General features: G+C 39.4%; 1 protein-coding gene across 3 annotated transcripts in view; it reads right to left on the bottom strand.

Moving 5' to 3' along the window:
* Positions 1-3,247: 3,247 nt before the first annotated feature.
* Positions 3,248-27,430, bottom strand: part of GALNT13 (polypeptide N-acetylgalactosaminyltransferase 13) — a 434,504-nt gene continuing 410,321 nt past the window's right edge. For 2 of the 3 annotated variants that reach the window (XM_090045703.1, XM_090045702.1), the window contains one exon: positions 3,248-9,001. In XM_090045703.1, coding sequence (XP_089901829.1) covers positions 8,861-9,001 — 141 coding nt within the window. In that variant the 3' untranslated portion in view covers positions 3,248-8,860. Of the gene's footprint in view, positions 9,002-9,247; positions 9,294-16,096; positions 16,296-27,430 lie in introns of all 3 variants that reach the window. The other variant, XR_016442089.1, reaches the window with a different exon arrangement.

A 27,430-nucleotide genomic window follows, 5' to 3' on the forward strand; every position in this document is an offset into this window, starting at 1 on the left:
TGTTTTAAAAACCACCATGATTCCCGTGCCATTCAGACTCCATCGCCACTAATCCCACCTGTCCGTGTCCAATTGCTACCACCCGGCCGCCCCACCATGACACCGTGAGCTTGGTTTATCAACTCCGGGACACTTGCTTTTTACTAAAACTAAATCTAAAATACAAATGCCTTGACCATTTGGAAAAGAAATCTTTTGGCAACCTTATATGAGAATGCCTGTCCTCTACCGTTTTTCAGCAAAGGGAGAATTCTAAGAGGGCCCAAAGGAAAGCACACAGTGAGAATGATATTTATATGCATTTAATCTTGAATAGTTGGATGAGTGGGAAGTTATTTATTTAAGAGTTTAAAATGCTTTTAGTAAACATACCTAGAAACATGCAGAACAGGGGGAGGGAAAATATGGCCCACAAGCTGGATCCAGACTGCTAAGGGATTTTTTTCTGGCCCATGGTGGGTCCCTCGGTCCTTCCCAGCCCAGCTGCAGGGCAGAGCCCAGCCAGTGATGTGTCCAGACGATTTTGCCACCCCAGGTGCACAGTGGGGCTGGGGCAGTGTAGTGGTCGGACTTACTTCCTGGAAGCCCGGGCAGTGGTGGCTCTTTCCAGCTGCCAGTGCTGCTGGACCTGGCCCTGTTCCCTGGGCATCCCAACCTCTCTGTCCTGCACCCATCGCCAGGGCAGTGTGCATGGTCACGCAGATGGGATGGGGTTGCAAGTGGATGCAGAGCAGAGTCCAGAAGCAGGATGGGCAGGTAGAGCCAGCATCATGAGGTGGTGATAGTGTGGAGCTGGGGCCCAGGGCCTGGGGCAGAGCTGTGATCCACTGCCCACATACTCCTGTGACAGGCAGAGTTTCTGCAGGCAGGGGCATGTGGGGAGCAGACTGCAGCTCTGCCTCGGCCCTGGCCCGACACTGCCACTGCCCCAAGAGCCTAGACCCAGTCCTGCCAACCTGTCCTGTTCTTGGATTCAGCTCCCCGTTTACCAGCAGCCCTATGCTGTCCACCTGCCCACGTACCATGCCGGCATTGGTTCCAGCCTATCTCCATGGAGACCCCAGGATTATGGGGCCAGGATCAGCGGCCTGGGGCAGAAATGACCCACTCCCCAAATTCCCAAGCCCACAAAACAGGCACCCATCCTAGGGGCGTGTGGGGAGAGGATCATGGCTCTGCCCTGGGCCCCAGGCCACACTGTCAAGGACCCATGATCCCAACCCTGGCTCCATCACCCATCCCACTCCCTGATACCATTTCCCAGCCACCCACGGCCCCATCCCAGCTGCCCAACCAAGCATGGAGCAGAGGCACTTAGGGAGTTGGGGGGATGAGGGGGAAGTGCTGACCTAGTGGAGGGGAGAGAGGAGTGCTAACCCAGCCCGCAACAGCTCATCAAAACTCCCTAGGTGGTTCTCTAGCCCAAATAATTGCCCGCCCCGATGTAGACATTAATATAAAAATAAACAAAAATAATTAATATTGAAAATGAAACAACCTTCTGCTTAATTAAAAAAAAGTATAAATGGAATTGATTAAATATTTGATTTTGAAAATATAGAGCAAACCTGTAAAAATGTACATCCATGTGTAGTATGGGAGAGTTTAATGGGACTACTGATGTGCTAAAGCAGCTGCAGGATGATAAGGTTAATTTTTTTCTGCCTTATGCAGATTCCTTTTAAACTAAATTTGGAGGGTAAATTCTCAGACCTTTAGTGTGCCTGATCATGTGAGTTGCTACTCAAAAGAGACACTAGCTCGAAGCAGACTTTGGCCCACATTTTAGTCTACAGCACAAGTATATTTATGCTAAGAAAAGCAAATTGTAGGCTGTTGCTCCTTGGCTAATTTTAGCTTCATAATCAGTCCTAATCTATTAACTTTTTGAGTGTAGTGTAAAAAAGAAACATACTTCAATTTCTGCATTCATTACTTACAAATAGATTATTTTGTGATTCATCTAACGAGTCACATACTGTAATTAACATGAGCTCTACAGTTAATTGCATCTTTGCAAAATAGTTTAATAATCACTTTAGTGGTTTGAAAATCATCTTTTAATCTCATACATACACTGAATGTTGTATATAAACTAAAGCTTATCGGAAATAAATAGAAGAGTAAACATTTTTATGAAGCTCTCTCAATAATTTTAGAATGAGAAAATACCAAAGATGGCAAACTCTTACAATGAATTATTTAAAAGCCATTTCTGCCTCTTTATTGGTATCAACAAGGCCAGCTTCAGGGAGATAACCTGTTAATTAGTATAACAAACTAAGTTGAATAAGAACTATTTGTAAAAAAGAGGATACAGAACAAAGGGAAAGCATGAAAGAACTATGAAATCCATCTCCAAAATTGCTGGTATATATATAAAAACAAAACAAAAAATCCCACAACTTTTTGCACTATTTCAATTTCACTAATTTTGCATACCTTACCTAGAAATTATTGCTGATCAAAATTACATAAATACAAAATGATATCTGGGGGCTAGGGGTAGACGGGGGATGTGATAATTAAGCAACTGAACTTGGTAGAATTTGAAATAATTTCATAATAATTTACTGAATCACTCTTATTTTAATTTAACTAGTTTCCAGCTCCCCCTTACTCTTCTGTAATTAGAAAGCATTGTTATGAACTATGGATGAAGAAAATCACAAATCAACAATTGTGACTGAAGTACAAGATTGTCCAACTTGGTTCTTTTAGATCTGTGACAAAAAATATAGAAGTAGTGTATGAATTTGTATGATAATTGTTCACTTCTAACTGATGAGACTTTTTAAAGTGTATTTAATTAAACGTACAAATAATGTATCATGCAATTTGGATACACAAAGTTCAAAGTTAGGTTTTGATTCAAAGTTCGACTATGTAGATACTGCCTTCTTTTAATATCACTGCAGTTTTACTAAGTATTATGTAGTTGAGAGAGCTTTGAGCTTCTCAAAGCTGAACCTTGGACAGAAGTATCCTGATGTCAATTGAGCTCTCTGTGTATTTAAGGTTTCAGATTCCAGGGCTGGTACCTTGGTTTATGCATCTTAAGTGTTGGCCATCTGACATACGGAAGATTCCTTTGTACATCCTTTTCTTTTAAACTCACACAGGAATAACCATTCTGGATATATTTGGCTGTGGAAAAGGAGCTTTGAGTATTTTAGTCTGTAACATAAAACACCAGGTGAACATGAGAGAGCGCTATGTTCTCATAAAAAGACAAAAACACCAGAGGAAAACTAAACTGGTATATTTTAATTCTACAAAAATGTATAAATATTTAAATTTACAGCAAAGAGTACCTTTTTACCATTTAATAACTGTTACAACATTTAAATTGTGTAATTCTTTATTCACAATCTACTTTTATAAATTTAATTTGGGTCTCGAGCACTTATTCAGGAACCTTTATAAGTGTGCCCTCTAAATCAACTCATAGCGCAGCCTCTTAGATCTGAGTTGACACTCTATCAATAATGCTCTTTTTAAATAAGGATGGATTTTTGTACTTAAGATTATAATGGCCTTGTTTGCCAACAAACACACTTACCAAAGTATCCTGAATACATGCCGTTTGAGAAGGGAAGAAAGGGTTCAACATACCTGAACAATAAGACTTTGTTTAAGAAGTTATTAAATGTTAGAAAACAAACACTTTGACACTAAAATCCACACAACTCAGTTAAAACACATTGCTGGTGTTCATTCAACACCTTAAAATCATACAATATCTTATATTTATTAGCAATTTAAACATGGTGTAATCTTACCAGATGTGTTCATATATTGTACAGTATAGCAGCTGACTTTATCTATTCCATACATTGAAATACAGGAAATGAATGATGGTTAGTGGTACACAGAGAATTCTGAAGCTTTAGTTGTCACAATAGTCAATTAAGTCTTTGATGTCTTAGTGAATTGCATGTGCATTAAAGATTTTTAGACAGCTGATATAATGCAGAAGGATTTATGGATATGACATTTAGCAACCCTCATTAAGTCCGTTTTATTTTCCCAAACTGTTCATATCAGTGAAATCAGTACGATCTATTTAATAGCTCTAAGCTTAAGCATTCCCACCAGACGTGCCTCCCATGAGACTGTATTCAGCATCTACAAATGAGATGCAACTAAAATTTATTTGATCAGATATGATCCTTGCTTTCACGTACAAAAAGCAGGCCATGTAGGTTAGCAGTACAATACTTCTTTCTTTAAAATGTTATTTACAGTAAAACAAAGAAACGAAATAATTCTAGAAACTAGGAGATTGCATCAATTCAGAACAGAGTAGTCAAGCCAGCTTAGTTTCAGTTCTTACACTGTACCAACATTTTCCATCCTCAGGTAACTCATGTGGACGCCAGTGGGGGGAAATAACCACTGCATTTTACCCTGTTTGTAGTGGCAACCTGCCCTTCACACTGTCCAACTTACTAAGTGCTGCTGAAATTCTGGTCTGGCCTGTGTCTGATTTCTGCTCTCTGAAACAATACTTGGAAAATATGAGAACTAGAAATACACTTGCAGTCTTAATAATAAATAATGTGTAGCGCTTGCAGAGTTCTTTGCTTCTTGAACAGACTGAGCAAACACTAGCTAACCCTCATAAGACCTCTTAGACAGGGAAGAAATGGCCCCATTTGAGAGATGGGGAAACAGTTACAGAGATTACGACCTACAGTTTTCAAAGATGGCCTCTGATTATGGGTATGTATAGGGTGACCATCCATCCCTAACTGGGCAGGACAGTCCCAGTGGAAACATCAAGTCCTAGTCTGGGGCTGCATGACTCTGGGACAGCATTTGTCCCAAATTCACAGTGTCATGCACAGATCTGGGTTTTCCATTCACCATGGGAAACAGCGATTTCCCCTTGGAGGCTGGAAGCAATCCTGGATGCAGGAGGTGCCATGTGCATGTGCATGCCCATACACATGCATGTGGCTGGGAATACAGCCAGGCAGTGTGGAGAGCAGCTCCCTGCAGCTAAATCTGTGGGAGAGGAGACGGGACAGATCAAGGCCCCCACAGTGAGGGAGGGAATGGGGTAGGGGCTGAGGGTACTGGCCAGCCAGGGCGGTGCATGGGGCCAGGGGCTGGGGTATGGACCAGGATGGAGCCTTGGTGGCTTGTACAGGGGGTATTGGGGGGTGGCTCCCTGCCACTGTGTGCCCATGCCACCCAGATCGGTGTGTGGGGTAGGTGGATACAGGCTGCCTGCTGTGGGCTCAGGGCTCTCTGCCCTGTTGTCCAACTCTCAGGGGCCCCATACTGGCCATGCCACCATGATGAGGGACTCCCTACCTGCATGGTAGCTGCAGGGCAGTGGCAGCAGCATGGACCTTTCCCCCACTGCTGCTGGGCAGGCAGGGGGTGCATGGCTGGTGAGGGGCTCCCGAGGGAAAGGCAGCAGGGTGGGGAGCCCAGAGCCCATAGTGGGCAGCCTACATCTGCCCCTGCTCAGCTATGCTCCGGCCATGCCACTGGCAGAGGGCATGGGTGGGGGGGGGGGGCGGTGAGGGATACAGGCGTGGGTCCCACCTTTCCATTTTGAAAATGTGGTCACCCTAGGTATGTACAAGCTTAGGGCAATCTAAATGCCTGGTGAGAGAGGGGAAGGGGAGAGAAGTTTTCACAGGATTTATGCCACTGGAAAAATGATCCTGATATACAGCCAGTTCTCATCAGGCAAGAACACAGAGAGACCTATCAAACTAATTCACCTGCCCTAACAAACACTTGTGCTCATTCCCAGCACAGCCCCAGGCTGGGAAAATTTAGCCACTCTCCACAACTCAGGGTTGTGCTGTTTCTTCCTGCCTCTCATACCTGATCAGGCTATTTTTCTTCCACCAACTTGGTTGCCTCTGGCTGCCTGTGCCTCCAACAAGCAGCAAACACTTGTTTGAACTTCATGACTGCCCTGACTGACGGACACCCCAATTTGGACACTAAAAATTGAGTTAAATAAAATTAGAAGTCATTTTTTAATAATTTTGGCCTAAACAATTTACTGAGGCCACATAGGAATTCAGTGGTTTAAGTTGGGATTAGAACCCAGAAGTTCCTACATTTTATCCTCATTTCCTTTTTGACCGAAGTATTGCAGAGAGACATCTCAAGACAATCTTCTCATCCAAATTAGATATTTAAGGCTTTTTATGGAGTATTTGGTTTGTACACTCTTTCATAGGAAGCAAATTTAGGGCCCAATTCAGTAAAGTAAATGGGTTTGCTTATAGCAGATAAAATTAAGTACATGAATAAGTGCTTGCAGGATCATGGTCTAATGTCTAGCTGTCATACAATTTGTCAACATAAAGAAGATTTTAAACAATATTCTATTCTAAACATTGAGAAATCAGTGTCATTAATCATGAATAAGCATGAAATAAAAAAGCATATAGGTGTATTCTTTTCTTTTTTCCTTTTCTTGATCAGCGCAATAACATAACAACGTAGCTGTTGATATAATAAAGTTGAATCAATAGTCATCAGGAAGGGCAACAGCCCAAAGTTATTGTTGAATTCATGGCAATATCCATGTCATACAGAGGGAAAAAAGACACTAAGTTCTGTAGCATAACATACCTGGGAAAGAAGGGTCCATTTGGTTTTTGACCTGTTTTTTGGGACTCGGGCGTTAAAATTGAGATACAATGCAGTAACATTTTCTCAATACTTTCTAATAATTTTGAGAATACCTTGCATTCAGGAAAGTGCAGTGCAATTACATTTAATTCACAATTTGCAGTTAAGTCCCATTAAATAAGATGCATTATGGATAACAAAAAAAAATAATATTACTAACTGCTGTTAGGTATTCCAGCCATCCCTACTAAGCACCAATATTGTTAGTAGGGCCACAGTGCTAGTATCCAAAATATGTGTTGTACCAGCATGAATGTTGGATTATGGGTGTACATGTGCTATAGCCCTTTGAAAGGAGATGATTAAAAAGTAGCAATTTGTTCTTGATGAATTTTAGCATTTAAATGATTTTGTTTGTGATTTTTAATGCTCTTTTTAGGCAACAAAATAATAGTCTTTTTCATTTTTGCTAGCTGTTAAGGTATACTATAGATTTTGGTGTAAAAAAGATGAGATATGAGGGCTTGAAAAAACAACTACTGTGAACGCATAGTAATGACTTCTCCAATTTAACATGCATTTGGTATTCATTTAACGATCCATATCAAGAAAATGTGCAAAAGCTATCAATCTATAGTATGCAAATATATGGTGCTATTAATACATATTCACCAGAGGAGCCTGTACACAGGGAAAGTAGTCAGTTCCATGCCCAAATACCAACAAATGCATGAGTAAAGAGGCTTGGTTTGAGCATCTGTGAGTAGATGACGGGGTCAGAACCTACCCTACAGCCCACAGGCAGGATCCTGGTCTTCCTGCTCCGCAGCTGTTCTGTGATGGCCAGTTTGGACTCCGGTTCTACTGTGTTAGGACCTCCTTCTGAGCAAATGACATACATTAGGACTACAGCCAAAATTTAGCCAAACTATTTTTATAATAAGCCCATTTTGTGGGGATATGCACAATGGAGATTTACTGAAATGCTAGTTATGAATGAATATTAATAAAATTACACAAAACACTTCTACAAACACTTACCACGTTGGCTGATGTGGCATTGGTTCCTATTATACCTTTGACAACAGCATGTCAGTGAAACATTTTTAATATCCATGACAATAAATAAAAGAAATTAATCCCCCCAAATTATTTAGTAATATAAATAAGCATCTACCATAAACTTATTAACACAAGAAAGTTCAGAGTTAGAGCTCAAATTCTATTTATAACTTGGTTCTGTTTTGTATCATGGATGCCCAAAATGTGCATGCCTTTGTATCCAGCATGTAGATACAGTTTTTAAGAAGTTAACAGTTACAGACCAAGTTTTGATCTAACTCTTAGTCACAGTTTGGCTCAGAGGACCAAATTTTGTTACTAGTTCAGTGTTCCATCCATGCTACCCGTTGAAATGAATAGATTTCCATAGGTGCAAGTGAGGCCCACAGTGATTACCTTCCATTTGGACAGGTTACATGGATAATTCCAATTTACATTAATCTGTTTTACTCATATACATTGCCCACACTCCATACTGTTAATCCAATGTCTTTTGCTGTCGTTTCTTTAATTTTAGATTCCATTCTTTAATGTGTTTTTGCTCAATTTTGCTGCTTTTATAAAGAACTTTTATATACAGTGATTTTATCTTTTCTGGCACAAAACATGAAACATTCATTATGTACAGTAAATTTACTGCTCGGAAACCTTTTCAATTTAGTACTTCACTGAATACCCTTTGATATGAGATAGCAACTAATATGCTCACTATGTTGCTATGAAGGGCCAGTACAAATACAGCAAGTTTATAAAACGACTGATATAATCTTTCACAATGCAAGTTAGTTTCATAAGGCATTTTACATTATGTCACCCTCAAGCAATATTATGTGACAAACAAAAAACAACCTTCCAAACTCTTTGATATTAAGTTCATAAAGGTTTATCTGGAAATACTTTTTCAAGTGCATCTGGTGTTAATAATAGCATACATTATGCTATTTGTAGCTTCTCATGTGCTTATTTTGAATGGATACAAATTTCAAAGTGGCATGTGCAGACATGCCATAACGAGAATGCCCCCAAAGGACTCTGTTCTGATGGTAGGATTTCCAACAGGGCTTCAAAGCTTTTCATTTAACTGAGAACAATGGAAGAGGAATATCCTTTCTTCTGATTCAAATGAGGGAAGAATGAAGGTCTAGACACCTTGCAAGGCTTAAAGGAACATTTCAAGTTTCTTCTAGCTTTAGGCACCCAAGGTCATGTTACGTAGTAGCCATTGTTGGGATCTACTTTCACTGCAGTCCTTCATCGTAGGAACCATTTTATCCTCCTCAGAGGGTTCATCAAGACACTGGTTGCTATTGACATGCCTCAACGTAAGCTTCTGTAATAAAAAAATGGCAAATGTTGCAGAAAGATAAGTATTGTTGGAAATTTAATATTTGATCATTGTAGTCTTTTTGTAGACATAGCACAAGAAACTATAACATTGGGAAAAATGACCCCATTCAGAATCTGCACCACATATCACTAAGTGTCTACCACCACCGGTATGGTTCTATGATACACTGAAAGCTAAAACCAACTTCAATGCTATTTTTCACTGCTCTGATGAAAATAATGAGCTCACCTTCCTTAGATGTATGGCAGGGTCAAGCCACTTAGGGAATGATAAACTGTGGTGTGTCCATGGAACAAAAACAAAAGAGCAAAAGTATAACCGGAAGTTCAAAATAAGCACAAACAAATATTAGTTCAAAGTCATTATCTACAGTTTCAAGGAATCCAAGGCCCAATGCCTAGAAAATATATGTGTATTAGACTGTAAATGTTATTTAAGACATGGCTTGTGTCAAGGAAATATATTTACCACCTGTTGTATAAACAGTGGCAACACACACACGTATATAAAACTGTAAAACGATAGGTAAATGCCAATATCCTTTTAGTGCAAATATATGCTTTTTCTTTAACTAACTGCCCTATTTATCTATATTACATAATTTTGGGGCAGGAGGGTTTGAGGCAGAGTTTGATTGGTGGCAACAGTAAAAGAATATACCTAGAACAACCAGCTCCATATCACTGAAGGATGAAAAGCTGCACCACAGCCAACATGAATAACATGCAAAAATGCAACCATATAAAGTTAATATTTAAAAGGAAACACAAACAGACTAGCTATGCAATCCAGAGAAATTCTCCCTGGACATATGGAGCCACCCTCTTGGCTCTGGGATTCTATCTAAATTATATCAGTAATGACCATTTTAGTCCCTTCTGACTCTGCCACCAGAATTTCTGAGACAAAAGTTGAAAAAAATATTTTAAGGATCACATTTTCAAATTAACAGGAAAGTGTGATACTGTTCTCAGCCTATCCTATTCAGGAAACGTCTGCACAAAGACACCAATGGAGTACTCTTGGGATGGAAATACTTTTATAAGGAAACCAAGGACTTTTAGTGTCTCGCTGAAATCTGTACTTACTGGTTTTAAAATTTTGTAACACCTTGGTATTAAAAAATTTTTTGCCAAGTGATCCTCTTTCATGGGAGTCAAACAAGGCAGAAGGAAGGCATAGGAAAATGCTTTCTTTTGAAAGACTTGGGATCCACCCTTGTACTGCACCCCCAGACAGGGTTTGTTCAAGAATGCACTCTTATAAACAGGTATAGAAACATGTACAAATACAGACAAGGTGAATGTATTCTACACGTGAATATTAATGCAATGCAATAGACTCTGGTATAGTTCACACTGGAGTTTTTTGCTTCCAGGCACAGCGCATTGCATATGGGGCCAGGACTGCAGTACATTGAGCTGGGGTGGTGCAGCCCTGGCTGCCAGGAGGCCCCAGAGGTCAGCCTGCCAGCCCGGGTCTGCTCTGGCCTGACTCAATGTACTGTGGAGGGGTTGGCTGGGGCATGAGGGTGCTTCAGTGTGGGGCTAGCCAACAGACAGCCTCTGCTCCAGCCAGGCCCGTCAGTATCTACATGTGTTGCCGTGGAGTAAATAACTCCGTCGTAGGATAGATATCTGGCAGTACTAACCTAAGACAGAGGTAATTAGTTTACTCTGGCCTCATAGCTCTGTATTTGTAAACCAATGAGGCTTTACTGCGGAGCTAATTAGGCAGCTGCAATAAGCGTCTTGTGTAGATGTGCCCACAGAGACCCACATCTCTGACAGAACAATATAGTACATATTTTTAAATCCACAAATTCTTGCCTCTGCTGTTGTAGAACTGTAGGGTCACACATGACTGAGAGTGAAATGTCATCTGTTTTACTAAGGGACTAGACACCTGTGCCTACCATAATGACACATTCAAATGTAAATTTTATTCAGGTACCTTTCATAGTTTCACAGTTTCTAGGGTCAGAAGGGATCCGTGTAGATCATCTAGTCTGACCCCCTGCCATGGCAGGAAAGAGTACTGGGGTCAAAAGACCCCAGCAAGATATTCATCCAGCCTCCTCTTAAAGACCCCCAGGGTAGGAGCCAGCACCACTTCTCTTGGAAGTTGGTTCCAGATCCTAGCCGCCCTGACCGTGAAGTAGTGCCTCCTGATATCTAGCCCAAATCTACCCTCTGCCAGCTTGTTACCGTTATTCCTGGTCACTCCTGGCAGTGCTCGGGGGAATAGGGACTTCCCCAGTGCCTGCTGATCCCCCCGGACTAGTTTATAACAGGCCACAAGATCCCCCCTCAGCCTTCTCTTGTGGAGGCTGAACAGTTCAGGTCCTGTAGCCTCTCCTCGTAGGGCCTGCCCTGCTGCCCCCTGATCATACGAGTGGCCCGCCTCTGGACCCTCTCCATATTTGTCCACCATCCCTCTTGAAGTGCGGCGCCCAGAACTGGACGCAGTACTCCAGCTGCAGCCTGACCAGTGCCGCATAGAGGGGGAGGATCACCTCCTTGGACCTGCTCGAGATGCATCTGTGGATGCATGACAAGGTACAGTTGGCCTTCCTGACTGCCTCCCCACACTGCCGGCCCATGTTCATCTTGGAGTCAATGATGACTCCAAGATCCTTTTCCGCCTCTGTACTGACAAGAAGGGAGTTCCCCAGCCTGTAGGTATGGTGCCGGTTTTTCCTCCCCAGGTGCATCACTTTGCATAGACCTCCCTCTCCACTAGAAATCAGCACATAGATGGGAGAAAGATTTTACTCAAGTGCTGATTGAGGTCTCTAGCACAGAATGATAATTATATAATGCATTTATCAGTCAGTGTTTACCTATGAATTCAATTAATGTCCAACAAAAGGCTGATAGCCATAGTACCTAGCAGGACAGATACCTATGAAGATAATTTTAAATGCTTCCTCTCCCACCATTTGTTCATTAGTATTGTGCAAGCCACACCAAAATGTCTGGATAAACAGCCTGATGAATTAAATATCATAGCAACTAAAGGGCATGTTGTGACTAGCCCTAAGGAGCCTACACATAGGAAAAGGGAACATCAGGATACGCTTCTGTCTCCTCAGGGTGAAGTAAGCTTCATCTTGATAAGGGTAATAACAAATCACCTCCCTCCCCAGAAACAAGCACAATCAATATTGGATTGAGGAACTGATCCTCTTTGAAGGTCTTGTTGAAGTACAGTGCCTCTTGACATGGCATGTCCTTGTAAAGGCCCTCACTTAGTTGTGCACAAAATGCAAAAATCAAGCCTTCCCCACCACCCAAACTGTTCAATTAAATGTCCCTTTAAGTGGCCAACACCCCTATTGGCTAGCTCTTAATCTAACTGATCACATTAACTACTGGATAGCTTCAGTTTCCAGCAGTACATGATTTGTCCACATCCTGGTGCATAAATTCCTCTTTTCATAAATAAAATCAGTATTACTGGGACTTCAAATATAGGACAATTAGAAACATGGAGAGTCATCTGAGAAACTAGTGACCCTAGTCAACCATATCTTACCAGAAAAGCACACATCAGACTTTAAATGTCTTGTTATATCATATTTTAGATGATTAAATATTGTTCAAGGCCATGCCTGTATTGTAGCCTGGAAATATGTGTAGTGTATGTGGGCGTTCTTCTGTAATAACTAATGTAGAAAAGCACTTACTATGGCATCTGGTGTACCTCTAAGATGTTACTGCATCTCAGAAAAAAAGCTGCTTAATAAAAACCCAGTGGCAGATAATATTTTACATTTTTATAGTGCCTTTTATCCTGAGGGTCCCACAGCACTTTACAAACTACAGCACTTTCATTTATCATCAATGGTTCACAGAGCAGAGTACCGACCAACTGCTGCTTAGCAACAGTGTGTGTGTTGAGGTAAAGGGATGGGAAATTTGGGCATAATTTTCATTGTCAAGCTCCGAGTTATGCAAGAAGCAAAATGCAATTTTAAATATCCACACAAAGCCAAGAGGACCTGGTTCTGAAATGTCATCTAAAAAAACCTTTGTGCATTACTCAGTTTACTGGCCTCAACTATATGGAGGGCTGAGTCAGCCCTATTGATATTTGAGCCTAATTCTAAAGACATGAGCAAAAGACAAACCTCACAACACAGGTTCAAGCCTGTTAAGGTCCAGATGAGCTGATACAGCATAATGTTTAGATCTATATCCAGCTTGCATTGAGGGGAAAAAAAGACTGAGAACTAGGTGAAAAAATCACTACTGAAGATGAACCTTATTACTGAGAAAACGAGTGAACACACAGATATGTAATTTCCCCCCGATGGAAAAAAAATTAGACACTTCTGTTTGGGGAATACAATATTTTGAACCTGAAACACTAAGTTGTTTTTATGCATATAATAGTTATGCTGAATAAAGGACACTATGGACTAGTCTTAAAGATAATACTTAAATATGGATTTACTGATGAATTACCATAATAAAGTTATAGCTAGTGGCATTTAACTCAGTGATTTTTAGTATATTCCACTTCATCCTCTGGTGGCATTTAGGAACAACTAAGTGACACACTGACAATGGCACTGCCATGACAACTGACCTGTATTTCAGCGTGCCCTTGCCAATGCAGTCAGTTAACTCTTTTTAAATTTTTTTTTAAGAAGCTGTTTCTCCACAGACTTGAGCGATAGCTGTAATTACATTATCCAAACTACTGCTGGGGATAATACATTACAGTTCACACTGGATTGACATATGTCACATTTCAACACTTTCCATGGTGCATAATTTCTACTGGGAATATTCCTTAAGTAATTTTCCCCCAGAGTTCTGCTGTTCAGTTTAAAACAAACTGTTATGCAATTTGCAAAGAAAAGCATACATCTATTACACTAAATCATTGAGGGCTATTTGATACTCATTCAGCACTGCAAGATAAGATATCTCTGTCTACAAGAGTAGAGAATTAGCAGTGTTAACAGAAGTAACTTGCCTATTAAATAACCTTATTCAAAGCATTAATGATACTTCACTTATATGCTTTTAAGATCATTTAAACTGCTATCATTCTATACTATAAAACCAGAAATGCAAACACGCCTAAAAATGATACTGCTGCCTTCATCAGCTGTTCCCTTGTATTCAGTATGCCATTTTATGTTAGGTTAGCATATCATTGAGCTTTTCAATTGTCTCTTTTCTATCAGTGTTTATGCTATTACAAAGGAAAGCTTCTTGAACAACAATAAATTACTGGTTAATAGGACATAAATATAAAACAATTTAGAATTTCCTTTTAAAGTCCAGCACGAGAGTGATTATTCTGATGCAGCTTTATTTGTATAAACATTCAGAAGTATAAGAGCAATCCACTGTATCTCCATACTCACCAAGTGCATGTAAATAAATATTCTGATGAGCAAACAATTTGTAGGCGTTGTGACAAAAATAATCAAACAGAAGTTAAAGATCCTTTATTCTAGCAATTTTGCTATGTAATTATAAATATCAAAGTGATGGAAAAATAGTGAAGTGTTATCAAGCCGTTTAAAGGAACTGATTGTTATGAATGATTCATTTTATTTAAAATGGCACCAATTAAATGTTATTTCAACGAAAGGCGAATTATCATTTAGAAAAAAAATTAGAATACAGGACTCATAAAAGCTACTTCCCTGTGTATCACATAGTATTTATGTTGCAAAAAGTATTTTTTTTGCAATGAAATATCTCTCAGACTATTTTCCTGACTCAGAAACATTGTACACTACAGCATTTTAATTTTACAATCATGAATATATTCTTTTCCTGAAAAAAGGGCTTAGGAAAAGATTTAACCAAAATATTATTTACTTTAATTAAAGTTTTTTCCTCAGTAAGAATAAAGAACCTACTCTATGAACTCTAATGCATATATTTAACTTTTAACCATGAGTAGTGCCATAAAGTAAAATCCTATCTTCCCCTGGAGTTGGAAATTTGCCATTGACCTCATTGTTATCAGGATGCCATCCAGGACTCCATACTCTCATGCCAGAAGGAAAATAGGGGTATGCCAGTGGGAGAAGAAGTTAAGGAAAGAAATAAGGGCTCAAGTCCTATTTACATTACTGAGGACGGCCCCATTGCTTTCAAATGGGTTACTTCAGTAACTAAGAGAAGTGCTTGGCACAGGATTTGATTTGCTATGATTAATTCAATGACAAATGGTTGTTTAAATTGCCTATTAAAAGTAGATACAGGTTTTGTAAAGGAAACACTTCAAAAAGGTAACTAGGAGTTTCTGAGTGTATTTAGCTCTACTTTCTTGTAAATGCATATTTACCTGATTACAAGGATGTACCTCCATTTAACATTTAACAGTTGTAGCAGTGGTGGAAGCTCTGGCCCGGTCCCAGATGCTGGGCCATACCTGCCACTGCTGCTACTGATCCAGGTTGGGGATAGAGAGGGGCCACAGTGTGCAGGAGCCCGAGTAAGCAGTAGGAGGAGGCAGAGGCCTCAGAGGCAAGGGAGATGGTTGGGGAACATGGCAGGAGACAGCAGGGCGAGCAGGTGGGGGTGGGGAGGCCTTGGCAGGAAAGATGGGGGGGTACTAGGTAAGCAGGCATGGGAGGGCAGGCAGCAGGAGGGGCAAGTGAGGAGGCAGGTGGCAGGAAAAAGGTATAGGGGGAGAAAGGGGTGCGGGCCAGGCTGCTTGCTTCTATCACCACCTGCCTCTACTGCCTCCCCCACTGCTGTGGCGTATGAATTGAAGACAACCCCCAAATAATTAGTTTCCATACACGGAGAATTACAACAAATGTATAGCTTTATACATTTTCTACATATAGAATCTACTTCTTCAGGAGTTGTCTTGGATTTGGGTAAATATGGTACTTTCCATAACCTACGATCTGGCCTAAAACCATATAATATTTGTATAGTGGTTTCAAATATTAATAATTAAAACAACAACAACAACAAGAAAAACTAAGATATGAAAGGGACTCAGCTGCATTGAAGCAGCAGGAAATGAAAGACAGTGTTAAACAGGCAAACAAATAAAATTGTTATATATTAATTGACTTTTTATAATACCAACCTCTGATAATTTGCTAAAGGAAATAATCAGTGGGGCTGTAAAAAATATTCCTAAAAACTTCCAGCCTGGTGTAGTTTCTTAACATCCACATTTGGACAGGGCTACCATTACAGGTCTCCACAGTGGGGCCACGAGTTCCATCCTCTATTTTGCTTATTGTTAGACACGACTGGGTGATTAAATGAAGAAATGTGTGGGTCTGCATGACAGAAAAATTGTAAAAGCAAAAGTAAAGACAGCAAGCACACACATATAGAAATGTTCGACCACGTATCTGTAACAGGAAAACACCAATAGGTGCACTCAAGTGTAACCATGCCTGTGAGCACTGTTCTATTGGTAGATGACACCCAGAAAGCTTACAACATACAGGCACTTTTAACTTCAAATATGAATATGCAAAACCACAGGTTTCAGCATGGATCTTGCCAGAGTACCAGGAGGAACTTCCTTGGTCTCAGGGACTTGTCTATGTGAAGCTCTATGCAGCAGCGAGAGCTCAGTGCAAGTGAACAGCAAACCATTATCATAAGGTACAAACAAAAAACCAGCACATCTGACAATGGCTAGACAAGTGGTGAGCTGCTCTTTACTACATCAGTAGTAGTTGTCTCCTCCTCTCCCCTCAGATTTGTTTATTTTATCTACCTGTTGTATCATCAGGTGCTAAGACTAGGACAGGGACTGGGCCTTTTTGTTGCATATATATCTAGTACATAACACAGTGATGCTGATCTCTGTTCATTCTTCTTCTATGAAATAATATCTTAAATACTGATACTTAATAATATAATTGTAATCTATTTTAATGAACTAATGGAAACGATGAGATAAGAATTTGTGACCCCACATACTCATACTCATTTATTTGCAAAATACTATTATATCTTCAAGTCTATCTTCTGCCAAACTGCAATGACAGTGAATACTTGTAAGATACTCAGGGTTATATCCTTTATCTGGGTCATCATTTGATACTATTTATTTTTGGCTTTCATGTTTCAGAAGTGTATCATGATAAACCCCATTAAAAAAGGACATTATCTTGTAAGCTACCATTTCCATAGTGCTCAGCAAAGAACTTTATGGAGACTCTGAATGTATCGTTAATGTATCAGTCAGTCCCTTCTGTCTCACAAGAGCACTCATATGCCAGTGTCTTAAAAAATCACAAATATACCTTACATAAAAGTCCATGCTTCAGGGACTTACTGAACGAAGGAACAACAAGTCCATTTGAATCAATCCCAGGTTTGATATTTTTCAAATCTGGACTATGGTCATACAGTCGGGCAACTGGATTATCCACCTGACTTTCCTTTTTTGTGGCTACCAACTCAGGTTTTTTCCTTATCTTCTTTCCAACTCTTATCATCAGTGTGAGAAAGGTTAGATCTGCTACTTTCCTACATATTCATAGTATCTTTTGGGAAGGTGGATTCCCTCCTTCATATGTTTTACCATCATCAGGCAAACCTAAGTGAATTTGCCCAAGTTACACTTTCACATGATGCAAATATTAATTTCAAAACATAACTGAAGTAGAATTAAACCTCATAAAGGAAAAATGGGGGGCAGTTCCTAGGATCCCTAAACTAACAAGATTTAGACTGCCCTGTGGATGAATAACAGGTTTCTACTGGTAATATAGAAGCCAGGTTTCTGCAAGAGTATAAACTGAAAGTATATTGTACGTAAATAGCTCCTATGAGTACGTGTAAGATGAATGTAAAAATCTACAGAACAGTAGTATTCTGAAAACGTGTACAGATTGGATGTATGAAGTTGAAAAAGCTGTTTCTCATACTTGTTGTTTACAATAAGCAATGACTTAACTATAGTAAAGCATTTTTAGTTGGATCTATTTCCATTCCATACAAATGTTTTGTAGATGGTGAAGTGCAATGTATAGAGTTTATGTAAGCTCTGGGATGTCATTATGTCCAACAGGCTTTTTATTAATTTTAGACTTAAAAAAGTAGAGTAATTGAATACTGAAAGTACAGTACTCACAGAAATTACAGCCAACTTGAATTATAATATAAGACTTAAATCAAAATATGACTTAGTTCTACGTATAGCTCATTGCAGACATCACATTTTTTCTGTAAAGTAAAAAATAAAATACATATAAAGCCTAAAAAAAATTTCAGGAACAAATCTCCTTGTAGTGTCACTTTGAGTAATCAGCAGGAGCAGCAATTTTTGTTTTTGTTTCATTATGTATTTACTTTATGTTCACAACTTTCTCATCTGCCTATGAGTCTAGGAACAACACTTACATAAACCAGTTACTAAAAAGATATAACAGTCTCCATGTATTGCATGTCTACATACATATACTATATTAGATGCATAACTTTACCACATTCAAAATAAGTGCAGATGCAGTTATGCAGTATTTTAGTAAGTATAGTCATATATTTCTTTCTCTGTCATCTAGGGCTAGATCTTTAGCTGGTATACATTAGCCTAGCTGCTATGACTTCAAAGGAGCAGTGATGATATATAAGATGTTCTCAGTGGGAATGGTCAGCCTGGCTCTTTTGACTTCAAATTATTGGCTCCATAAGTTTAAAAAAAGATTTATCAGTAAAATTGATAATTATGGACTGGTGAAAGCAAAGTTAACAACACATCATCGTACTACAAGTTAGTCATAACTGCAAAGGATTATGAGACTATTTAGATAAAAGCTAGTTGATCAAATTAATCTGATGTACATATACTTTTATATGTCTTTCCCATAATTGTTTGTCCTGGACTGGAGAAAATAAACTAGTTTTGAACCACAAGTGCCTGTTTGTGCCCCACTGAATTCAGCGAGAGCATTGCAACTGACATCAATCGGCTCAGGATCAAAACCTAAATGAGGTTTCATTTCACAGTCCAAAGGATATAATGATTGCATTTGATTATTATAAAGCAGATCTGAAAAAATCCATGAAGAATACACGTATAAAGGACCAAACTCTGTCCTCTGACAAAAGGTTCCAATTTATATCCCTTGTACTCATTTAAAAGAACAATTTGATCCAGTTTACAAGAGGTTAGTCATATGAGTTCCTTTAACAACAGGTTTGGAAGTTGAAACTCTGCATTATCAGCCTCTCTAAAAATGTTTGTATTCTCCATAAAACATTTATACCACAGATATTGTACAGTCAATAACTGAAAAGCTAAGATGTATTTTTGTGAAATACGGGTCTACTGAAAGGTACTAAGTAAAGGTCACTTTTGAACAATACCACTATTAGGAGAGAAAAAAAGAGATGCTAGACTAGAATTTATCACAGGGATTGCAACTATTAGAGTACTTACCTCAAAGCTATATTCCCATTTACCAGCAAACTGACAGGAGCAAAGAAACATGAAATAGTATAGGAGCCAAACAGTGCATCAGGAAAAACAACTCTTTTGTTGTTGTTGTTGTTGTTGTTGTAAAAACCCTTACTTTACCTTTCAGTGTTTGCAGATTTATCCAATAATATCACACAATGAAAATCTATTATGCAAACTAAGATAGGTATTATTTTTATAAAACACAGCAGATTTACAACAGGAAAATATTTGCAATGTTCGTTTTCCTTGTGTACAACACCACATGTTGTGTAACCTGGTGTAGAAGACCACTGTATCATACAACAGAGTTGTCTGCATGCATATTGCTTTTGCCAGTTACATGAGCAAAAGATGCCACTGCTTTTGCCAGCTGCATGAGCCTAGGCACGGGATGTTTTGTACATTTGTAATATGTTCTTGATGGATCTAAGTACTACTATAGGATCAATATTACATAATAATTCAAACCAGGAATGCCAGATACTCTTAGGGTACGCCTAGACTGTGCAGGACAGTGCCACATAGAGATACTGCCTGCTATCTCTACATGCAACAGCTTTGGAATGGAAAATAATGTAGCCAAATAGCTTATTACCTGACATGCAACATTACACTAATGAGGCTATACTGCTTCTTGTTCTAGAGCTAGCACAGAATAGCTCTGCACATCATTATACCATGGAGACATACCCTTATAGATGGTAAACCGCTCAGATATTACAGCAGTGGAGACCAAATAAATGAGACAGACTGTGAAGTTTTAGGGTTTGGCTTCATTCTGCCACCTACAATGTAAGGTGAAGAATTTGAACTGGCTATAAAGCTAGCAAGGTAAAGCAAAGAGGTATCTATCTACATAAAACCATTCTAACAGATACTTATTAGAAAACATATTTCAACCAAAGCTTTATAGGAACCCTAAGGCAAATCTGAGAAATTCCATTTTTGTCACATCTTATGGATAGCAACTGATTTGTGAAGTTGCTCTTCTAATTTAATTGACAGATTTCAGAGGTGTCAAGCATCACGAATCAACGAAGAAAAAGGACACGTTAAACAAAAATCAAATCCAATAAATTTCCTGCCAAGATAGAATTGCATCCTGTAGAAACACTGAAGCTAGCAAATGCTGGAAACTGCTATTTTGTAAACCCTTAAAAGTCATTCTATATTAGAAACAAAGCAGGTTGATCAGAACAGCATAACCTTGTAGAACAACATAGTAAGGTGATTTGCAAGCTGGGAGCTGCAACAACTGCTTTTGTTGTTTTCAATGGCAACAGGAGCTTTTTATCTGGAATGCAGCTTAAAAAAAAATTAGACCCTCTCTCTATGACCAGTTCTTGCATATAAGAATTTTTTTTACCTTTAAAGAAAAAAATTAAGGTTGCACTCTTGTTCTGTATTGATAAGAAGGATGATCTAATTCAATTTGCCTCAAGCAGGATAAGCAAAAGTGGTGATGCTAAAGCAAGGATAGCCTTCTGGGAAACAGCATGCAATGGGGGTGAAAGGTAGCGTGCCCAGTTGCATGTAAAGAATCCTTGGTCACAAATAGCAGCAGCCAGCATGATGCGACCACGAATTGCCTGGCCCTGTATATCCATTTTGATGGGTAGGTACATACACGAAACTCAGATTCTCAAAGTCTGGCAGAGCTAGGAGAATGTTTTTGGTTAAAAACTTTTTTTTAGTCAAGAAAGGATATTCTAGCTGACAGAACTACTTCAGAAATGCAAGTTAAACTGCCTGAACTGATCAAGTCAAAAGAAAACAATATCAAACAAATAAATCCTAAAGCAAATCAAAGCATGTTGTTTGCTAAATCTGAAACAAAGCAATCCCATTTTAAATTCAAAATGGCATTCTTTTTCACAATTTTACTTCAATTTTATAAAAGAATCTAAAAAGTTCAAATGTAGTTGTAGGTTTGCCAGAAATTGTTTTCATGCCGACTCAAACATTGTTTTCAATTCCTCAGTACTAAAAATAAAACAAACAACTGGTTATTTGCACAGCTTTATTTTGTGCAACCCCATGTCTGCTCTCTCTCTTCTCTCTCCTAATGAGGGGAACTTAAGGCCCAGTCTAGAGACTGCCAAGTCTACTTTCTAACTAGAACTAGGACAAACTGTGTTCTTTGTAGTTTTGAGGATTTCATCCTAACTGTAAAAAGTTTATAATAAAAATAAAAATTGCATTTCAAGATAGGGCATGTAAGCAGCTCTGGACAAACAAAACACTTTCTGGGGCATATAGTGGGTGATTGCAATCAATCAGTCAATCCTTTATTTCTTTTCTCCCTTTACTGAACAAAGGGCCACAGGTTTGCATTTGGCCCATAGAACTGCTGGATCCAGCCTGGGGATATGGTAGTATTTGGGGGAGAGAGGCTTTGGCTGTGGGTGCGATACCCATACTGCTTGCAGGCACAAGCAGCAGTGGCAGCGACAGCTGGGTTTTCATGCCTACCCAGCTCTGATTTAGATCATTGTGGCCCACAGCTGCTAAAGATTGCTACCCCCTGTACTAGATCACTTATCTTTGTTGTTGTTTTTGTTCTTGTTTTTATCTGTAAGTCCAGTTTGTCTGATGATGACTTTTAGAATAAAAATCTCTGGTAACTTGCTAATATTAGATAGCTCCTCAGTCATTTTTACCTTCAGTTTGCTTAGGAAGAAAGGATTTCAACTCAAATGTATTTGTTTGTCTTTCTCTTTAAGATGAGGGCCTATCTGGACAAGTTTAAATCCTGTCTCTGAAACCCTAATGATACTACAACAATTTCAACATCTATTGGTGTTAATTAATTTAAGTGCAGTTTGCAAGGCTCTAAAACATGCTGCATAATGTTGAAGTTGGATCCACTCCATTATTTCACTGGTGTGCTGTTATATATCAATCCATTGCAGATACTTTGCAGACTAGCAAGGTCCACTTCATGCTTGGAGGCAGATGCTTTAGTATTTAAAGCTTAGTAAGTTTTCTTAAAAGATACTGGGTGCACCTACACATGAAGTTCATGTGCCTGAATAAACTCCAGCGCAGGTTGCACTGGAGTCTATTGCTCCCAGGTGCCACGTTTACACATAAGCCTGAGACTGCAGCACACTGAGCCAGGTCAAAGCAGCCTCAGCTGGCAGAAAGCCTGGTGGGTCAGCCTGTTAGCCAAGGGCTGCTCCAACCTGGCTCAGTGCGTTACAGAGGGGCTGGCTGGGGAACAAGAGTGCTCCAGTGCAGGGTTAACCAGCAGGCAGTCCTCACACTCGTGCCCCAGCCATCTCCATCAGCATCTACATGTGCATTGTGGCACATTAAATAACACTGCTACAGGACAGTACTTGTGTGTACAAGTACTATCCTACAGCAACACCCATGAGTTTACTGCAGCCTAATAGATGTGTAGATGATGAGACTTTACTGTGGAACTAATTAGCCAGCTCTGCATTAAAGGTCTTATACAAACATGCCCATTAAGAACTTTCTGGAGTCTTGCTAGGGGCCTAAATGCCTTTAAAATTTGGTCCATGAGACCAGATCTTCAGTGAATGGTAGTCACTCTAGCACTAAGTAATGACTACTTTAGAATTATATTTTAACCATACAAAGTCAGTGATTTTTGGTATGATAATACGTGTGAACTTCATAGGGTTGTTTTGGGCATGCATTCACCGCTAACAAGAAATTTATGACCTCCAATGAGAAAGACTGAAATCTATAATCTGACTCCTCCCACCAATTCCCTCCACTTAAAATGTGAGAAAATCTAACCACTCCCTCCTCTAAAAACATACACTAATGCAATACAAAGCCTAGAAATTTACCTAAGTAGGAATGAGGAGATGGAGACACGTTATATTTGCATCCATGACACAAATATATACTTTTTTCATTGCATCTTTGTTAAACATGAGTATTAAAGTATTACGTCTTATGCACCTTATTTACATACCACACTCACCTTTCCTCAGAAAATTAACAACTGAAAATTGGGAGGGGGTGTTTTACGCAAGGAAATGGATTCTGAATACCACAGTTAAAAAGAAAAATCTTTTTTCTTTCATTCTCCCTTCCCCAAAGAAGGCGTGGGTTTTATTTAGGGGAATGTGGTATGAAAATGAATATGGCAATTAAAAGCATATAGAAATATAGTCAGATTGAACCTTGTTGGTCCTGAAACTTCACATTTGCCTTTCTAAGATCTTTGTGCATTCACCTGTGTAAACAGAATGCTACTGTTGCAACAGAATGACCGCGAGTGGCAGTATACTCATTTTTGGGGTTCCACATTTAAATGTTTGGATGATTCTTCTGGAATTGGGGCAGGTGGGAAAAAGACAATGAGAGCTCCTTTCTGCAACAAAGGATCAGTCAGAGAGATGCTAAACAGCTGCAGCACAGAAATGATAACAACTACTTCGAAGAACATGCAACAGTTCAGTTGGAGGCAGGTAGCAAAATGCTGGCCATTACTACCTTGCCACTGCGATGGTTTGATTCAAACACTTCTGTTTAAAAACTGCAATGAAAAGGTCAGGGATCAATTCATAACCCACTGTATATTTTTTGTTGACCATGGTTGCTTTTTGTAGTGACAATTCAGAGTTTCAAGGATTGCAAATGGCCCTAATAACTGGTGGCTCATCACTACAATAGATGCTGAGCAACATAATTCCAACTCTGTTGGATCTTGAAGTCTTACTTCTTTCTAAGGCAAAACTGAATAAGCATTTGCTTCCTGTGAAAGAACTAAAACAGGATTTCAAGACATCGTGGTGACTTCAAATGTGCTCAGCACCTTTCTGGATCACGCCCTTTTACATGAAATTCTGTTTTGATCCTTTTAGACGCTAACACTTTCCAGCCTTAAGTTCATGATACTTATTGCACTTTAAAAGGTTCAGGAGTGAATTTAGTGTTCATGGAAGTAAAGGGCTGCCGTTACTGAAATGAGGGTTGGGGCCGTGTATGACATCTCATTTCCACATCTTTCACCAATGTAGCTCACTTCTGACCTCCAACACCCACACTATTTCTTGCTGTCTGTCCTACAGAAACCAGAAGCTGTCTATTGTGCCAAACCATGTGGTGGCTTGTGATTGCTATCGCATTCCAATTTTTCATCTAAACTTGTTGTCAAAATGTGATCTTGGCATTAGAAAGCATGCACAGGTTGTGGCTGACTACCTGAACCAATTAAAATACTGTGAAGTTTCATTTTAAAACATTAAGAAATGGGAGATCTGCATGTCATTTCTCAAAAAAGTTGATTGTTGCTATCTCAAGAAATAATCATAGCTGTAGCTAATGGAAAGACAATTTACGAATTTAACAGCTCACATGGACAGACATATACAAATGGCAGGGTAATTTATATCAGTCAAAATACCAATGTTAATTACAGCAGGATCAGGAGTAGACAGACACACATCTAACTGCACCTCACATATTAAGCAGCTATTATGTCAAGAGTCTATGGACGGTGCCCACTTGCCACAGACATTCCTTTTTACTTCGTTGCTAGTTTATTTGTGCAAAAAATATAAGTGAAAGAATAACCAAAAGTTATGCTGTATTATTAAAATGTTTAGCTAGAGTTCCTGAGGAACTGTGTTAATTAAAACCCTCCAAATTCGTTATGAATTTAACAATGCCAGTTTCAAGAAGTGTTGTTTTCCATTACCAATAACTTGGAATGATATTTAACAACAGCAGTACCACAAGAAAAGAAAATATTACCTCAAACTGTCCTGTATTGGGACAGCAGTGTTTGTTATAGAATAAACTGGTTACCTGTCACGCTAACTTGTAATGCCCAAAGCACAAAAGTCTCTTCTAAATCCCTTCAATTACAAGAGCCATGCACCAAACTCTAACTGAGGCTTAACTGAAAATGGCCTATATTTCAGTTCACTTCTACAGCAGGTGAAATAAAAGCAACAGAAGCAACAAATGCACACAGCTCAACAGAAAAGATGAAAATGAGTGAACAAGAAAGGACTGGCTTTGAGAAAAGCTGTTGCACCTGGTTCCAAAAAAAAGAATTACAAGAAAATAATTTTATTTTATCTATATTACTGTATTATGGGGCTGCTGCTTTCTGTTATTGGAGAGACTGCAAAGGGACTGAAACTGTCATTTCTTTCCTATACAGTATAGAGTGGAACTACTAGATTTTTAAAGTGCCATAACCATAAGGAGCTGCGCCATTTTGTTCTGCAGACTTTGAGAGTCTTTAACTTGAACAGTCCTAGCTATTCACTGTACAAGGAATCAGAAATAGATCTTCCAGGAGTGAGTCAGTAGACCAGTCTTCAGGAGGTTACTCTCAGATGAGGAAGTTTATTCTTTTTTACTATCCTCCAAATCCACATCAGGCTGCTAAGTGACTGAAGAAGGTGGATGCCTTAAAATAGCACTTCTATGGAGCAGACAGAACCTAGAATGCCTGTTAAAGAAGTGACAGTGTTACAGTACAGACAGGGGACAGTGGCAGGGGGAGGAGAAGAATGAAAAGAAACTCTCTTGCAGGAACGCAAAGGAGACTGGAATACTAGGGATGCAGTAGCAACCCCAGAACAACTCACCTTCTGCACTGTCCCCTAGTGAGAAGGATTTTCTCCCCTAGCCCAGCCACTTCCTTGGAAAAAAGCACTGGACAGCCCAATATTAAGGCCAGGAACAGTTGTGCCGTATTTGGACTACAGTCTGTGACATAGCCGTATAGTGAAAGCAGGTGGAACACTACTAATAAAATCCAGCTATATTCTAAAGCAGAAAGTCTGTAACCTTAAGTCCAAAGAAGTTTGGCAAAAGCACTAAGTGAATATGTTCAGACATTGCCGCTGGCCTTTGAACTGTTCTGCGGAATTACTGGTTGCATGGCACTCTGTATACTATAGAAGGTCATAATTAAATTTGCATGTCTCAATGAAGTGTGCATGAAAATCACTACACTTTTCAGTCTCTCTTTGTATGACTCAAAACTCTTGAGCTAAGAACTTTTCATTTTCTAATCATTTATAGGATATGACCATCCAAAAGATGAGGCACAACCCTGTGGCTTGAAGACTTGGCTCGAAGTATAGGTTGGTCAATTATTTCAAAGCATCAGAGCACTACTGACCTACTTTGTGAAGACAGAACAAAACTTCTGGCACGGGAATATTGCTCAAATATATAACCTTCTAAAATGTTTCCATTACCTTTCATATTAACATTAAGGACTTGCAGATCCTTTTAGAGACAAATATTCTGAGTCTGATGTACTCTTCCCAAAAACTGATAACAAAGAATGGATCACAAACAGCTAAACTACTGGTCTGTCTGAGATACAGCTGTCTTGGCCCTTTGCTTCTCCCTGCAGCCTGGAGTACAAGGCAGTGCTGAGGAGAGGGGCTAGACTTTCTTGGCCTGGAGACAGTCAGGAGCTGTGGTTTGCTCCATGCTGAGCTGGAATAGTAGAGTGCAGCCCAAACGGATCTCCCTGCGGTTGTGGGGGAGCAGGTGGGAAGCCATTCATGCTGGGAGGCTGAGGGATGGAAGGTCTACACTTAGAATCTCAATGGACACAGTTTAAATTTCCTTCCTGCCTACCATTTTTAGACCAAACTAAGCACTATGAACATCTGTACATATAGTGCTTGTGTGCATCCCAAGAGAGAGAAAGAAAACACAGAAAAAAGCCAAAATGAAGCACAGTTAAATAACATTCATTAAGAAAATAAGTTTACAATAAATACAGAAACTGTGCTGGGGAAAAGGGTTAATTAAGAGTTATGATTGGGGCCAAACAAGAGAGTTCACAGCAGTCCACCTACAAGAACTTATGAATTGTTAAAGGTTCATTAGCCTTGTAACCTGTCTCCAGCGGTAGTAGGCAGAAGGATATAACAGACCCCTTTCTGTCTTACCCTATGATTTGTACTAGTTGTCAGTTTAGTAAAGCCTTGAGCCTTAGGCTGAATGCCTGATTATTGTGTAGACCCCTGA

This window comes from Crocodylus siamensis, chromosome 4 (genome assembly GCF_052110815.1).
Source record: "Crocodylus siamensis isolate JL-2025a chromosome 4, ASM5211081v1, whole genome shotgun sequence".
In the NCBI taxonomy this organism is placed as follows: domain Eukaryota; kingdom Metazoa; phylum Chordata; order Crocodylia; family Crocodylidae; genus Crocodylus; species Crocodylus siamensis.